At 40.8% G+C, this 18,156-nt stretch overlaps 1 protein-coding gene across 1 annotated transcript in view; it reads right to left on the reverse strand.

The window, feature by feature from the left end:
• Positions 1-320: 320 nt before the first annotated feature.
• LOC123505394 overlaps positions 321-18,156 on the reverse strand; it is a 78,456-nt gene continuing 60,620 nt past the window's right edge. Inside the window, exons 10-13 of the mRNA XM_045256613.1 lie at positions 16,686-16,844; positions 10,701-10,790; positions 2,194-2,346; positions 321-1,622 (exon numbers count right to left, since the gene is read on the reverse strand). Of these exons, the coding sequence (XP_045112548.1) occupies positions 759-1,622; positions 2,194-2,346; positions 10,701-10,790; positions 16,686-16,844 (1,266 nt within the window). The 3' untranslated portion in view covers positions 321-758. The remainder of the gene's footprint in view (positions 1,623-2,193; positions 2,347-10,700; positions 10,791-16,685; positions 16,845-18,156) is intronic.

The raw sequence follows: 18,156 nt of genomic DNA on the forward strand, positions 1-18,156 counted from the left end.
TCGATTTGTTCACCTAATTTTGTGTTTTTTTTCTCTCTAATTGATCTTTTCCTTTTAGAGTTACTTCCTGATTCTCTCTCTCTCTCTCTCTCTCTCTCTCTCTCTCTCTCTCTCTCTCTCTCTCTCTCTCTCTCTCTGGTTTTGTTGTTGTTTTGAATGCGAGAGGTGAGTAAAGGATGAGGTTCTGAGGGTGAAGCGAAGTGTATTAAAAGGAAGTGGTTCTACAGACGTCAAGTGCTGAGTATATTTCTGAAGAGGAAGGAGTTCTTAGGGATGAGTTTCTTTAGCGAGATTTTGGAGGTTCTTCATACTAGTTACCCTGATGTGGTTCTGTAGAAGTGGAATGTTACGTAGAGTCTTAATGGTGTAGGGAATGAGGTTATTCATGGACTAATGGTGAAGTTTTGGAGGGTTTTTTTTAGTTAGTCTGGTGTGGTTGTATTGAGTGTTCCGTGTTCCAGATAGTTTGTAGTTCTAGGGATGAAAATGCTTATTATATATCTACAGGTCCCCCGCTTGTTTATCTGCTGCAGTTCCAGACGCGTGAAATATTGAGTATAGTTCTAGAGTGTCCCAGCTATAGTAAGTTCTAGAGATATAAAACATTGGCAATAATCCTAGAGGCTTCCTGTATAATTAGCTCCTCGTAGTTCTAGAAACGGGAAATATTGAAAACTTCTATATGGTTCCCGTTCTAGTTAACGTGACGTGGTTCTAGAGGCGTGTAATAATGAATAAAATGGTAATGGTTTCCTTGTCTAGTTCGCTTGCGGGTCAAGATAGCGTCCCAAGAACAGCAGGAGTCCCGTTGGATTGTGTCTGACGGCGTAGAGGAAGGCGCGGTCAAAGGCCAGAGTCCCCACATCACTCTGCCTGTAGTGAGCGCCAGGCCCGTCAGAAGCTGTGCCCATACGATCCACTCTCTCCTCCTCCTCCTCCGCCTCCTCCTTACCCATCATTTTCTCAGGCTCCCACATTCCATCACCCCCCTCACCGTAGTCGTACATGTGTTCCTTATACTCGTACTGCTGGTCGTTGTAGTGGTAGTTGTTGTAGTAATAGTACTCGGGGTAGGTCACCAGTTCCTCCTCCACTGTCCCTTCGTCATCCTGTGTCTGTGTTTCCGCCGCGTCGCCTCCTGTGGTATTCGTCTCTTCAGAGAGATAATTAACATGCGTGTCTAGTGGCGTGGCTGCCTGCGGTGAGGCCTCCTCCTGCAGGGTATCTGGCGAGGACCTGAGCATAGAGGCACGTATGTCAGCACCACTTGCTCCGCCGTCCATCGTGCGTGTGCTCATGTTCTTCTGCGGCGCCTTCTGCTGCGTGGCTGTGGCTGCGTCGTGCCTTTCCCCGGACTCCATGCGTGTGAGTCTGACCTTCGCGTACTCCACCATGGGCAGGCCGTAGATGTAGGTCGGGTGATTGAGGTAGTTGGAATCAGCGGTGATATCCTTCGTCAAAGTGTCCAAGGTAGGGGCGGACGAGCGTCTCCTCCTGCCGCTCAGAACCGAGGTAGTGCGGGGCTTTTCAATCTGGCACGACTGGAATTCCGTCAGTTGCACCACGTCGTTGAGATAAAGGTTCTTGATGTGGTTGATCCCTGATAAGTCCGCTTCGCTCTTCTGTTTGAGGGATAGGGAGAGATAAAGGGATGGAAAGGGATCATTAGTAGTGTGGGGTCAGTTTCCTTGGAGGCAGCAAGATAGGGAGTGTGTATAGAATTACAGAAAATATAGCATTGTATGAAAAGCAGCTAAAGAGAGAGAAGCAGTAAGCTGAAGACAAAGGGAAGGAGAAAATGAAGATTATGTACTATGAGACTTGAGAAAATGAATATGTAGAGTGTACGAGAAATGGCCGAAAAATGATTGGAGATAGTAAGAAAACTAGCAGAAATAAAGACGGTGTGGCAGACTTGATATTGGAATCGTACACTCGATAACACAATTCAAGTAACACAATAGAGAGTTAAAGATGCAGAATAGCAGAATAAGAAGCAAAACCACCCACCTAGTAACACAACACTACATAACAACATATAATAAAAAAGTTTACAAATATAGAGGCAAAATATCAATGGAATCACACACACTGCATAACAACACTATATAAAACAACAGGTATAAAATAAAAGACATACTGGAATCAGAGTCAGAATAGCAGAACATAAAAGAATTGAACAAAACAACGCACCTGGAAGAGCTGCTGCAGGCCAAGGTCACTCAGGATGGTGGAGAAGTTATGGAAAGCGCGGTGCCTGAAGACTGGCATTTTGAGGTTCACTGTGTTAGGGAGCATGGATCGGAGCAGCTCACTCCACTTAGCAGACGACAGGCTCGACTCCAGCTAACCAAGAGGAGGGAGAAAATGGGAATGAGTGATTTTTTATTTTCTTGTTTTTTTGGGGGAACAAAATGACAGGGGATGAAATAGTAAGGTGTGAGATGAGTTTAGTTTTTATTACTTGTCCTGCCATTGTGAAAAAAATTAAACCAATGACAAGGAAGGAAAAAAATAGTAAAGATATAATTTTCATGAAGAAAAAGGGAAAAAAACGGTGAGGATATGATTATATATTTCCTTTGTTGATGTGAAAACTTATAAACTAAGAAGGACGAGATAGAGGCAAAATTAAGGATATATTTGGGATGGATTTCTATTCCTGGTGTGTGATAATGAACAGCGATAAATCAAGGAAAAAAGAACAAAACGAACGAATAAGGATGAGCGAGAATAGACTTCAAATGAAAACAACAGTAATAAGATTCACCAGAAGAGTAACAAAGGAAAGTGAGAGACAATTCAGACATAGAAATTAAACAACAACAACAACAGCAAAAACAATAACAACAACAACAAAAGATGAGTGAGGATCGACTTCAATCCTTGCTTTATGGATAGTGAAAATTTGTCAACTGGAGATGAAAAAGTAGGAGAAAATGTGGACGAGTGAGATGAATTTCTATTTTCATTTTGTGAGAATAAAACATGATATACTAAGTAGATTGTGCAATAAACTTAAATCATAAAAGGAAAATGCGGATGAGGACGAGTAGTATCAAAAGAAGAATGGAAAAGGAGGAGGAGGAGGAGGAGGAGATAGGAAGAGAACAAGAGATGAAATATGATGAGTGATGCTGCCTGGCTTTTTCGTTCTTATATTGACTCTCTTTTATGGGACAGTAAAAAGTGAAAGAGAGAAAGAAAAAAAGTGGTTCTTTGGAAAATGGAAAAATTAGGCGTATGGAAAAATTGGGCCTAACTTTTTTGATGGGTGACTTTCGATTTGTTTTTTGTTGCCATTGAAAATTTTTGAAGATAAAAGTGGGTAGTCAGTGAACAGCGCCACGGAGGATGCTTTTCTTTCATCCCAGGAGCATATTGGTACATTTTTTTTAGTCTTGTTCATTTCTGAAACAAATATAGATTGTTGCTTTTGTTTTAGTAGTAGTAGTAGTAGTAGTAGTAGTAGTAGTAGTAGTAGTAGAAGCAGCATGATTTATTTCTTCTATTTCTACTGTTTGCTTATTTCGTTTATCTATTTTCTATTTATTCATGCATTTATTTCCTGTTTATTCTGTGTTATTCATTCTCTTAGTTATCTATTTCCTTATATGTTGATATACTTATAGCGAACATATTCATTCATAAAATAGGGAAAAAGAAAGAAATCTACAAAAACAAGACGAAAATGCACACACAAACACACACACACACACACACACACACACACACACACACACACACACACACACACACACACACACACACACACACACACACACACACACACACACACACACACACACACACACACACACACACACACACACACACACACACACACACACACACACATTGATCATTCTATAGCTTCAATTAATCTCTCCTCTCATCCCTCGCACCCCAAAGGTTCCCATGCGATCATTTATTAGTCTCCCTCAAGACTTAATCATCCTCACTCATCATGAATGAAAAGCAACGAAATACTTCAGAATATTCCTCGCATTCACACCATTCTTTGGAAATCTCGCTTGGAACGGGATGGGATTCTTCAAAATCTTCTTAAAACTGAACCGGAGGGAATATTATTTTTTGTTTTTTCTTCTTTCCTTTTTCAATGAGTGGCGAAGAAAAATCACATATAGAAAGTATTTGTCACTGGATATTTTTTGTGGATCGTGTGTGACGGGGAAGAACAGCAATAGGAAAGAGTAAAACGTGATATCACCTCCTGCCACCACGTTGCATTTCGTCTTCTCATCACCTTCTTCAGAATCTATCCTAACCTAAAACCTATACCTGTAGCATCGCCATTCACTTCTTCACCTCTTGTCTTGCCAATACCTTCCGTCACCTGTAGTGTCACACCTTCAATTATCATCAAATCATCATCTTTTCTCGGCATAATCATCACCTATCACCTGTAATATATGGAGGACCTTTTATCTTCCTCAACTTCCTCTTCCTCTTCCTTCTCCTCTTCCTGGCTGATAATGGATACCGCGCACGATGCAAGACTAACGCTAAAGCTCTTATTCTGTTCTTCCCTCGTATCTCACAGTGTTACAATGAAGTGCATACCTTTCTTCTCCCTCTCTCCTTTTCTTCTCTCCTTGCACTCAGCTCCCTCTCAATCTCTTTCCTTCCTTGCACCCCAGCAATTCATTTCCCCACCTGTCTTGCACAATCTTACCCCAACATTCCATGCCCTTTGTGCTCCCCTCCTCCGTTCCTCGATCTTTTCCACAAAGCTCTTCCCCGCCCCTGCTATGTCTGCTTCTCTGTGCATGTAAGTCATAAGTGATAAAGTACCGTGACCAAAATTGTGAGTGAAAATTAAGAAAGAATGAGAGAAACGGAGAAAATTAAAGGAGTAAAATTATTTTCTTGTTATTTCCTTTTGTGACTAGAATGTAATTAATATTGGGTGGATAGTTTGTACTACTTTTTCCCTTATGAATATGTATACTTCGCAGAATTACAATTTGCCATTTGCATTATAATTAAAAGACAGGAGAACACACCCACCAGAATTTTTCAACCCGGCCCAATCTAATACCGCCTACCAGATCCTTACGCCCCGTCACTGCAAATCACTCGCATGTATTAATTAAAGGTAATGCGTATAGCTTCAAGTTAAACTATACACTGCATTACTTATAGTTGCATTTATAACCTGTCTACTAAGTTTTATTCACTTCAAATTATCTTCTTCACTAAAGCTCCTATTTTTGTTCCTCTCTCCACTCCATGGCTCATCCCGCCGCTTCCTCGCCTCGTCTCGTTCAGTCTCTTCCTTCTCTAGTAACCCCGTCTTCGTTTCGTTTTGTCCCGTCTGGTGCCGTTTCTTCCCAAACATCGCTGCCCCGTCCTGCCTCGCTTCTGCTCTAATCCTCACACAGTGTCGTCTCCATCGTAATGCAGACGCATCATCCAATCCCCTTCCTGCTCCTAAAATCTTTGAGAGCATTCCTCATTTTAAAGACTCAACAAGATGACGCCCTAATATCCTAAGGAGCTAAGATGTCTAAGGACACCCACTGACTCTATGACCCACTAACCTCTCATATTACTGCAAAAATTCCCTCTCCAGCGGCGTCAGGGCCTCCCACCAGCGGGTATATGAAATACTTGCCCCGCTATAATTGACAGCCTCGTCTCCAGGCACCGTGGACACCGCCCTCGCTATCCCAGTGGCCCGGGCCAGGACGTGACCGGGATGGAAATCCCCCCTGCCGGGACGATACCCTTTCTCCTCCTCCTCCTCCTCCTCTTCCTCCTCCTCCTTCCGGGATGATCTTCCTCATTCTCATTCTAGTCTTCCTCTTCCTCATCTTCTCCCTTCCTCTTCCTTTTCCTCTTCCTCTCTCTTTGTTTCTCCTCCTCCTCCTCCCATGCTTTCTTGTAATCCTCTTCCTCCTCCCTCCAGCTGCTGTTGCTGCTGCTGTTACTATTGCTAGTATTACTACTGCTACTACTACTACTACTACTACTACTACTACTACTACTACTACTACTACTACTACTACTACTACTACTACTACTGCTGCTGCTACTACTACTACTAATAATAATAATAATAATAATAATAATAATAATAATAATGATAATAATAATAGTAATAGTAATAATAATAATAATAATAATAAGAAGAAGAAGAAGAAGAATAAGAATAATAATAACACTAATAATAATAATAATAATAATAATAATAATAATAATAATAATGATAATAATGATAACAATGCTGTTACAGCAACTAGTCCTTCTCCTCCTCCTCCTCCTCTTCATCCTCTTCATCATCATCATCGTCATCATCATCATCATCATCATCATCATCATCATCACCACCATGATCATCCTCTCCTTCCTCCTCTGCCTCCTCCCTTCCAGCCTCAGCCTAACGTTTCCTCCTCACCCTGCGCACCCTGCCGTCACCCCGCCGTCACCCAGCCGTCACCCCCCACCATACCCTCTGGCCGCCCACGCCCGCGCCGCCTCGCTGGTCACGGGGCGGCGCGTGATCTATGAAGGGAAGATCTGAAGCGGAAGGATGTCAGAGAGAAAAAAAAAAAAGTAAATGGGGAGAGATTCACAGCCACCCACACGAGATATTTGAGGTCTCTTTACTTTTAGTCTGAAAATGTGCGTGACTTTCTCTCCATCGTATTCTGAAGCGTTTTTTAACCGTTTCTCTCAACCATACTTAGCTGCCTTGGGTTTGGAGGATTTTGTTAGTCTCGTCATGGATTAACAAGGATTTTGCGTCTTCATTGAGAGAGATACCTTTAGAAATATTGAGTGTTGCGATTTGTGACCTTTAGAAATCAGTTATCATTAGGGTAACTTTAGGGCTTAACATTGTCATATCTCCCTTCCATTAGTACGTTTTCTAATTGTTTTGATAGTTTAACAAGAATTTTGCGTCTCCATTTCTGGGGGAACTTTAAAAAAAACTGACTGCTCAGCTGTGTGACCATTGCAAAAATAAGAGACAATTAAGTGTATTAAAGAGTCTTAGAAATAACATCCTTATACATTCCGTCCATTACGTTCTTTTATAATTGCAGTGATGGGATAACACGAATTTTACTTCTCCAGTGCCGGGAATATCATAAAATTACTTAAGAGTGAATAAATATTAGACTAACATCATTATATACTCCATCAATTAAGACTCCCAAGGTCTTTTTATACTCGCAGTAATAGTTCACCAAAACTTTCGCATTTACAGTTCTGGTAAAAGACAAACTGTTTAATTATACCCGCGGTCTTTGAAAATAGTCCTTAGGAGAAGATAAGGCGTTAGAAAGCAGGAGTCCTAGTACTGCTTGCTATCTTTACAAGGTCCTGTTTGCATTCCTCTCAGCTCGTCCAAGTCCCAAAGTCCTTACGTTTGTAAATGACGTGACTGAGATGCGGTCCAGTTTCTTGTCTTTCTTTTTTTCTCTGATTTCGTTTCTTCTTCTTCTTCTTCTTCTTCTTCTTCTTCTTCTTCTTCTTCTTCTTCTTCTTCTTCTTCTTCTTCTTCTTCTTCTTCTTTTCTTGTTTTTCTTTTCATTAATTTTTTGGGAGGGTTCATTTTTGTTTTGTTTTGTTTTTTCTTCCTCTCTTGTTTTCCATCATGATTTTTTTTCTTGGTTTCACTTTCACTTTTTTATCCCCTCTCTATTTTTTCTTCTTGTTATTTTGTCTTGGCTTCGTTACTCTCTTGTTTTGCTTTTTATATTATTTTTCATCTTACTTCGTTGCTTTATTTTTCTCTCAGGATTTTGTGTCGCATCTTTTCATATTACCTTTCTTCTTTCCTTGTTTTTTTCTTCTTCTTATGCTCTATTTTTATTATATTTTAACTTTATCTTCATTTTTTGTCTTCTCATCTTCGTGTCTTCCTTTTCTTATCCAGTTGTCTTATCCTCTTCCTCCATTCCTATCTTATCTCCATCTTATCTTCATTATGTTTCTCTTCTTATGCAGGGTTACCACATAAACACAGGCCATTAGTGCTTCACATTTCTCTTTGCCAATGCCTTCCCTTGATGCTCCCAACGGCTCACAGACACCACCTGGAGACACCCTGAGCCTCGCCACAACGCAATGCTTCCCACGGTACATTCCACGCAGACTAAGGGAGGAAACTTAATATCCCTCAGTGCCTTCTGCGTGATAAGAATATAAGAACGTTAAAACATAAGGAAATTGCAAGAAGCAGCACTTATCATCCCCCGTGTGCCTTAATCCATTTAGTACTATGACACGTTTTCATATTGATTCTGCTTACTATTTGGTGATTTGATACAGCTTCAGAAACTTATGTGGGGATTTAGATAGTGAAGATTCTGGCCATTAATCTCCTGACCTGCTTAGATCCTTCCTAGTTTCAATAAGATGGTCTAATTGTACCCAAAATTAAAGGTAAAAATGCGCCACAGAAATGAAGGAGTTAACCACTCTCACAAAGACTCTGATGCGATACTTTGTCACACGATAGGATATGACAAACACCTCCATTATCTGCCACCTCGTAAACTTTACTGTAAAAATTCATCAAGTTTTTCAAGACTATACTTCCCTTTCGTGACGGCATGTTGTGATTGAAATACCAGGTTGTGCTTGTATAAATACCCCCTAATGTTCCTCGCTATTACTGACTCCATTATTTTTGCCTACAATTGTAGTTCAGCTGTCAGGTCTATAATGAGATGACAAAGTGTTACATCCTTTCCTGAAGATGGGTACGGGTGGTGCTGAGTTCATTATAGACCTTAGATAATGCTCGTCACATATTGTAGCATTGTTTTGTAGCGGTTTTACTTCTATCTTTTCTCTTGTTTGATGTTCTTGTTAGTGGTGGTGGTGGTATTGGTAGTGCTGCAGGGGATGGTGGTGGTGGTGGGGGTTGCGGTGGTGATGGTGGTGGTTTTGTTATTGTTGTTATTTTTCTTCGTGTTCTTCTTGTTCTTATTCTTGTCTTTGTCCTTGTTCTTCCTTTGTTTGCCCTTGTTGTTGTTGTTGCTGCTGCTGTTGTTGTTGTTGTTGTTGTTGTTGTTGTTGTTGTTGTTGTTGTGCTGCTGCTGCTGCTGCTGCTGCTGCTGCTGCTGCTTCTTCTTCTTCTTCTTCTTCTTCTTCTGTTTCTTCTTCTTCTTCTTCTTCTTCTTCTTCTTCTTCTTCTTCTTCTTCTTTCTTCTTCTTCTTCTTCTTCTTCTTCTTCTTCTTCTTCTTCTTCTTCTTCTTCTTCTTCTTCTTCTTCTTCTTCTTCTTCTTCTTCTTCTTCTTCTTCTCTTCTCTTCTTCTTCTTCTTCTTCTTCTTCTTCTTCTTCTTCTTCTTCTTCTTCTTCTTCTTCTTCTTCTTCTTCTTCTTCTTCTTCTTCTTCTTCTTCTTCTTCTTCTTCTTCTTCTTCTTCTTCTTCTTCTTCTTCTTCTTCTTCTTCTTCTTCTTCTTCTTCTTCTTCTTCTTCTTCTTCTTCTTCTTCTTCTTCTTCTTCTTCTTCTTCTTCTTCTTCTTCTCCTCCTCCTCCTCTTCTTCCTCCTCCTCTTCCTCTCAATTAAAAAACAGCAGTTCGACAAAGAAATACAATGTCTGCCACTTATTTTTTGGCTTCCCTTTTCATTTTCTACATGTTTTTTTTTTTAACTGAGAAACAATTTGTAAGGAAAAGAAATGCTCTTAATTCTTTCCTTTTGTGTTTACCTGTTCTTTATTTTTTTGTCATATTTTTCTTTCTCTCGTTGAATTTTCACCAGCTTTCAGACTAAAATTAAGGAAAATAGCTCGAAGTAAAATGAAAAATAAAAAAAACAACTGCGCGTGTTTATCTTGTAAGTTCTCTTTTCATTCTTTCCCTGTTGGTATGGATGTTTTTCCTCAAGTTCTTTTTTCTTTCTTTTTTCATTTCAAGCTGATAGAGTTTGTGCGTGTGTGGTTAATTGGCTTACTGACTGCAGGGATACGTCTGTCTGTCTCTCTCTCTCTCTCTCTCTCTCTCTCTCTCTCTCTCTCTCTCTCTCTCTCTCTCTCTCTCTCTCTCTCTCTCTCGTTAACCTTAATTACCCAGGACCTCGTATAATGAATGATAATTGAACTAAACTTAAGTGATCACTTTAACACAACCTTCTGATGAGAGAGAGAGAGAGAGAGAGAGAGAGAGAGAGAGAGAGAGAGAGAGAGAGAGAGAGAGAGAGAGAGAGAGAGAGGGGCTAAGCTAATCACAGTTGATGGTGAAAACAACCGGTGTGATATGATCGTTGGAAATTGATAACATTGATCGCCAAAGTGATTGCCTTACCAAAGGATGAGATGGAGAGGGTGGTAAAAAAATATGAATAAAATAGATAGATAAATAGATAAAGAAAGAAAGAAAAATTGAATGAAATAAACATGAAAATATATACTGGAAAAAATTATGAAATAGTGAGTCATCAGAATATTCATCAAAGGATGGGAATGAAAAGATAAACCAAAATAAAATATGATAATAATAATAATAATAATAATAATAATAATAATAAAATAGAAATAATAACAATAATAATAATAACAACAACTATAAAAATAACAATAACAATAACAAATAGACATACAAACATGAATAGAAAATAAATGAAATAAGAAAAAAAAAACATGACGAAATAAGAATAACTATAGATAACGGAAATGAAAATATGTACCAAATCATACAACATGAATCGCTAGTTACCCGTTTGAGTCCATTGGCGACAAAGTTCTTCTGTTCACCGGGCATGACGAGGACGAGGGAGAGGAGGCCTGAGCTGGAGTAGAGCGGCACCTGAAGGGGAGGAAGAGAGGGAAAGAGAGGGAGATAAGAAAGATTAATGACAATTTAAAAATATTTCTCAGGAGAGCCATTTTATCTATTTTTTTGTCTTTATGTTATTGCCTAGAGCGCCTGTAGACATACTTTAAACCACTCTACAAATGGCATAGCTTCAAAATGGTATGTTGTGGGATTTGAACCTATGGACGTCTGCCCGATCCCACGCTCACCACCTTACCCACTATGCTACCGGACAAACGAAAGGTGAAAGTAAAATAAAAGTACTAAAAGCTAGGAAACAGACACAGAAGAAGAAAAGAGAACGAGAACGGGGAGTTTAATGAATGTTATAGGATAAGAGATAGAGATTTGAGGATAAGGCAAGGTGAATGTGAAATCGATAACTAAAAGCTGAGAAAGAGACAAAGAGGAAGAGAGAAATTCATGAGAGAGAGAGAGAGAGAGAGAGAGAGAGAGAGAGAGAGAGAGAGAGAGAGAGAGATCTATCTATAAGGTTAATGAACTTTACGGAATATTATTGTGCATAGAAGTTTGAGAATAAGCAAAGGTGAATGGGTGAAAAAAAAAAATCTAAAAACAGAAAGAGACAAGGAGGGAACTAGATAAAGAGAAGTGAAATATTTGTCAACGATATATGCAGTTTTTTTAAAGAGCTCTAGAAGGAATTGATAAACTTAGGAAATGTCGATAATTACTGTCATACAAAGAACATAACTGAAAGAAAAAGGATAAAGGATAAACGTAGAATTAAGTCAAGGAAGAAAAAGGAAACAAAGGAGAAAAATAATGCTTGAAAGTAGGAAAAAGCAAGAATATCAGTTGCAAAATAGAGTAAAAGAAGCAGAAAACTAAAGAAGGAAGGAGAAACATCAAAGAACCAAAGGAAGACAACAGATAAAGGAAGAATAAATAACCAGACAAGAAAAATAAAAGAAAGTGGTGTAAGAAGAAGCGGAAAGATAATCGAGAAAAGGGAGAATAAAATAAAGATCGGGGAAGGTCAGGGAAGAAGAGGAGGAGGAGGAAGGGAGGAGGAGGAGGAGGAGGAGGAGGAGGAGGAGGAGGAGGAGGAGGAGGAGGAGGACAAGTTGAATACCTTTCGTTCCCGCGCATTCTCTTCCTCTTTACCTAATTACTCTTGAGAAAATCACATTCTTTCCTGCATGACAATTTGCCATTCATGTGGAAGAGGAGGAGGAGGAAGAGGAGGAGGGACGAAATAAACGAGGGAAGAAAGGATGGAAGTAAAGAAGAAAGGGAGATAGGAGAGAATACAATGGAAGACATAGGAGCAAGGGAGAGGAGAAAAGAAGGAATAGGGGGAGTAAAGGGAAAAGAGGCGGGAAGGAAGAGATAGGAGACAGGAGGGACTAGGCGGGAAGGGAGGAAGGAGTAGATGGCAGAGGGAGGAACGAAAGAAGAGTTGAAATGTAAGGGTGAAATTGGGGAGAAGGGAAGAGAAAGGGTACCTGATATACGAGGAAAATAATGGAAAATTGAGAGAGAGAGAGAGAGAGAGAGAGAGAGAGAGAGAGAGAGAGAGAGAGAGAGAGATAACAGTTTAACAATTTACTACCTCTGCTCTTTCATTAGAAGTTCGATTTCAGAAGCCAATCTGATTCACAATCTCTACTCACTTCCTGCTCCTCCTCCTCCTCCTCCTCCTCCTCCTCCTCCTCCTCCTCCTCCTCCTCCTCCTCCTCCTCCTCCTCCTCCTCCTCCTCCTCCTCCTCCTCCTCCTCCTCCTCCTTGCAAGCAGCCAATATTTAGAACAATGCAAAGATAGGGGAAACAAAATTGACGAACAAAAGGAAATGTCTACAAATAAAAGAAATCTAAAATGAAATAATGTAATGAATATTGGATGGCTCTCACAGCAGCCTCACACTTAACGAAGCTTCTCATAATCACATCACTCTCTCACAACCCTCATAGTCATCTAACACCATCACAGTTGCAAATAGTCACGCACAGCCCTACACAATCCCTCATAGACACCTCATAACCCATCACAGTCCTTTAATAGATCCTCATAATCACCTCACGTATCCATTAGAAGCCCTCACACCCCTACTAAACCCTTCATTTATCCTCAACAGTCACTCATACTCCCTCAACAATCCCTTACAAGTCCTCATAGATACCTCATAACCCCATAGTACTTTAATAGAACCTCATAATCACCTCACGATCCTTTAGAAGCCCCTCACAACCCTACTAAACCCTTCATTTATCCCCAACGCGTCACTCATACTTCTTCACAACCACTTCACAACTCCCCAGTGGCCTCAATAATCCCCTTTCTTACTGGCTTTTCTCTTGGCGCCTCCCCTGCAGTCCTCTGGCAGTCTCAGGCATTGCAGTATTCACAGTAGGGGGAATCCTGCCGATGTGTGGCAATCAGCGTTGGGCAGTGTAAGCCGCGGCAATAAGGCAGGTGGTTTGGTGCTCTGTACTTGACTTGAAGAGTTAGGAGCACGGGTTTGAGCCCTTCAGAAGTGTTATTATTTTATTGAGTTTTTTCTTCTTCTTCTTCTTCTTCTTTTTAAACCGTGTGTGGATTGTTGAAAAAAGTTTATAGTTTTTGTGTTCATGAAATGTTGAATTCCATCGATATAGAGAGATGAAATACACTTAGGTAATTGCAGAGATTATTTATTCCCTTGTTAGCAATCCAAAAATTCGTAAATAAATTCGTTTAAATCAGTCACTGTACAAAAAAAAAAGCTCATTATCTTCATTAGTATTCTTTTCGTACGTTTTTTTTTTTTTTTTTTTTTTTTTTTTAAGACTTGATCAACAAAAAAAAAGTCAGTATAACGGTATAAATAAAAAAAATAAAAATAAAAAAACAAGTAAACAAACAACGCAATCCAGGCAGTAACTCACACACGAACAAACCAGATTCACTTTCCGCTTCCGTTATTATTTCTACAGTTTCTACGATCTGACTGCGCTGCGTCTCCCGCCTCACAGGAATCCATTAATCGAGATAATCACTCTGGACTTGCCGCTGTTTATCATGCCTTGATTTCCGCCCCTCTGGTCACCCACTGTCGCGCCCACCACCAGAATTAAGTTGAAGCGTTGAGGATGTCTGTCTGTGTGTGTGTGTGTGTCCGTTCAATTATATCCCAACTTGTATCTCTTCTCTTCTCTTCTTTTCTCTTTTTTTTCTTTTCTCTTCTCTTTTCTCCCTTCCTTATCTTTCCCTTTACTTCCTCTTCTTTTTTCTCCTTTCCTTGTCTTTCGCTATATCTCCTCCCCTCTCCTCTTTCCTCTCTTCTCCTCTCATCCCTCTTTCTCTCCGTTCCCCTCATCTCCTCTCCTCTCCTCTCCTCTCCTCTCCTCTCCTCTCCTCTCCTCTCTCTCCTCTCTCTCTCCTCTCCTCTCCACTTGCTGCGCTCCAGAATAAGTTCCGCCTTGGCCTCGTAATTAATTCAAGCCGAGGAAATGCGATCAGCTTACAGGCGGGTATCGGATATAAGCTTCGATTCCCTTGCACGTGCAGCCAAACACGTGGACACCTGCCTAATGAGAGAGAGAGAGAGAGAGAGAGAGAGAGCACACAAACATGCACACACACACACACACACACACACACACACACACAGACCTTCCCCCGTGTATTTATCTACATCTGCTTTATATTGAGTACTGCAATAAATCAAAAGCGAATCTTATTTTTATTATTCATTGATTGCCTATTCTTACTTTACGTTAAAATTTGTTTTTTCTCCTCTTTTTTCCTCTTCTCTCTCCTCCTTTTCTCCAATTGACCATAAAGAAGCTTACTGTTTGTCCTTTCTTTTGTTCTTTTGTGTTCCTTGTACCCCACCTCCAGCTCCTCTTCCTCTTCCTCTTTCTGTTGCGCTTCCCTCTCCCTCACGTCAATACTCTCGTACTCTTAACTCACTCTCCTCCCGGCCATCCAGGACCATTACCCAATCAGTGACAGTTTCCCTTCACACGGCGCTACAGAGACCCTTTCCCTGGCCTTCGTGTGTCTGTGTGTGTGTGTCAAGGTGTGTTTCTTAAGTAGCGATGCGTCAGGGAAATTCAAGGTTTAAGGAGGTTTATTAGTGTTTTTCTTTTTATTTGTGGTCGTTTTCTCGATAATGAGCTCTAGTTTTTATATATATATTTTTTTTTTAGAGGGTTATGTTCTGTTGTATTGTATTCATGAGTGGCTTTGCGATCAACTAAAGGGAAAAGTATTATGTTATCTCTCTCTCTCTCTCTCTCTCTCTCTCTCTCTCTCTCTCTCTCTCTCTCTCTCTCTCTCTCTCTCTCTCTCTCTCTCTCTCTCTCTCTCTCTCTCTCTCTCTCTCTCTCTCTCTTCTTGTTGGTCCTTGTAACAGATTTTCTTTAATAGTTTTGTGGCTCCGCAAAGACAAAAAATAACATAATCTCTTTTTCCGCTGTGTCCTCCGTCCAAGGAATCTTTTTTTTTTATAAGGCCACGAACATGAATACCAAACGACTATAGCACTGGAAATTCCAAAGTGACAAATACAGACGCCACACACAAAAAGAAAAAAAGAAAAAAACACTAAGTTATTCTATACAGGCATATGTGAAGACAAAAAAAAAAAAAAGCTGCAAACTCTTCATTAATTAGAGTGTATCAGAGGATCAGATTCAGCGTTGTTTACATTTTAAGGGCGGCAGAACACCACCACACAGCCCACAAAGCCGTGAGTTGCCACCGCCGCCAACACGATTCTGAAGCCATACAGAGGACAGAGCTGGCTGGAGTGCTTAAAGGAAAAGGACCAGAGGAGATTGCTGTGTGGAGCTGTGTTCATGTAAGGCGTGGGGAGAGGGAGAGCAAGGCAATGGATGGAGGTTTCTTTCCCAACTAACACCATAAGGAAGATGCGAGATATGGATGGATTTTTATACGTAGCCTTTCTGGGAGTGGTGCAATATAGTGGAGAGTCTTTCCTTCATTTTTATTGTATTTCGTCAGTGCCACTCTTACATAAAGAAAGTGGATAGAAAGGCAAGTGGACAAATAGATAGCGAATGACTTATTTGGAACTGACATATTTTTATTTTATGTTATGCCCTATAGCGCCTGTAGGTATAATTGAAGAGTATGTATAGGAAACGCTGTTCAGCTTCCGCCCATTAGTGGCAGTTTTATTTATAGTGGTACCCATATTAGGGCCCATATCACCACCAAGTGCAACTTTGATATAACCACCTAGACTCTGGGTGTCATGGTGACATGTAGGTAATCTTAAACCACTCGACAAATGGCAAAATTTCATGGTGGTATGTGGTGAAATTCCAACCTACGTATGGACGTCTGCCCGATCCCACGCTCACCTCCTTTTCCACGAGGCCACCGCTTTGTCTTGTATCATTATTCTTCATATTTATGTTCGATACAGCTTGGTATTGTTGGGGAAATCCACGTAATACTCCTCCTCCTCCTCCTCCTCCTCCTCCTCCTCCTCCTCCTCCTCCTCATCCACCTCCTCCTCCTCCTCCTCCTCCTCCTCCTCCTTAGGGATCCAGCTTTTCCTTATTATTGCCTTATATAAATAACCAACAGTATCTATTTTTCCTCTCTATACAATTCTTCCTTCTTATCATCCTGCTGCTCCTTATCCTCTTCTGTCCCTTCTTTCACCTAATCCTCAATAGAGCAAGAAGAGGAAGAGATGAGGAATCAAATTTCTCTCATCTACCATAGAAAAGAAAAGGAATAAGAACGGGATGACGAGGAATCAAGTTTCTCTCATCGTCTTCCTCCTCCTCCTCCTCCTCCTCCTTCTCCTCCTCGGTAAAGAAGAGGTCACGAGAGAGAGAGAGAGAGAGAGAGAGAGAGAGAGAGAGAGATGAAGGAAGGAGGCAGACGTGGAATCAAACGCTCACCTCTGCCGATGTCGCCGCCGCCGCCCTGGAGAATCCCGCGTTGACAGTCACCTTCTTGCGGAGTCCCGTGGTCTGGATGAGCCGCCTCTCCGCCGTCGGGAACCGGATGAAGCTCATGTCCACTAGATCCTCCTGCGTCACCGGCAGACTCCAGCGTGCCTGACGGAGGGAGGGACGGAGTGACACGCAGATGCAGATACAGAGGCAGGGAGAGAGCAAGCAGGAGGAGGTTGAGTGAGGCGGATCAGGAAGAAGCGAGATAGGAGATGGAAATTTGCTTGATCGAGGGAGTGAATGAGTGACAGACGGACGCAAATACAAAGACAGTAAGAAGACAAGTGGATCAGGAGAAGAAAGAAGATTAGAGGTGAGGAAGGCAGGGAAAGAAGATAGAATTGTCTGACGAAGGGATGGAATGAAGACGTAGATAAAGAGGCACGTCAAGGCAAAAAGAAAGCGGGTATTGAGTGGGATGGATCATGGAGACGAAGGTGAAAAGAGAAATAGTAGGAAAGACAAGGATATAGGGTAAAAATGCCTGAAGAAGTGATGACTAAGGCCAAATAAAGTGACAGAGAGAGAAAGAATAAGGAAGAAGAGGTTAAACAATATATTTACAAGGGAGAAAAGAAAACCAGAGAAAAATAGAAAACTTTGCTTGACAATTGGATGAAAGGAGACTCACAAAGATACAGAGAAGAATAGAGAAAAAGTTTGAGTGATGGAGGGACGGAAAACGGTCATAGAATGTGTTTACAAGGAAGAACAGAAAAATAGAGGAGGAAAAGAGGAAATATTTGCCCCGTGAAACAGAAACAAATAGAAAAAAGAGGAAAAGTGAAAGAAGTTTTTCATGAATGTGATAAACTATAAAAGGAGAGAGAGAGAGAGAGAGAGAGAGAGAGAGAGAGAGAGAGAGTGTGTGTGTGTGTGTGTGTGTGTGTGTGTGTGTGTGTGTCTGTCGATGGAACACCCTATACCTGATAAAGAGATAGAGTGACAAAGAAAGATAAAGAGACACAAAGAACATCAAAACAACAACGATAACTGAAAAAAAATATATATTGTTTTGAGAGAGAGAGAAAAGAAGAAAAGAAAATAATAGATACAAATTGTGTTCCAGAGAAAGGAAAAGTGAGAAGGAGTTTAAACACAGACAGGAAGACAGAGAGACAGACGAAAGTGATACATATAGTTTTGTGTAAGGGGAGAAGACCACGAGTGACAAAGATATAAGGAAAAAGAGGCAACAAAAGAAAAGAGGAAGAACAAAGGAGAGAGAGAGAGAGAGAGAGAGAGAGAGAGAGAGAGAGAGAGAGAGAGAGAGAGACGAGAGGGAGAGAAATTGCTGGTGAATGCTTGAGGGAGAAGGGAGGAAGAGGAAAATAGAGGGAGAATAGAAGGTTTAGGAACAATCAAAAAAAGAGGAGGAGGGAGGGAAAGGGAGAAAATGATGATGATGCTGAGAGAG

This window comes from Portunus trituberculatus, chromosome 18, assembly GCF_017591435.1.
Source record: "Portunus trituberculatus isolate SZX2019 chromosome 18, ASM1759143v1, whole genome shotgun sequence".
Taxonomy (NCBI): domain Eukaryota; kingdom Metazoa; phylum Arthropoda; class Malacostraca; order Decapoda; family Portunidae; genus Portunus; species Portunus trituberculatus.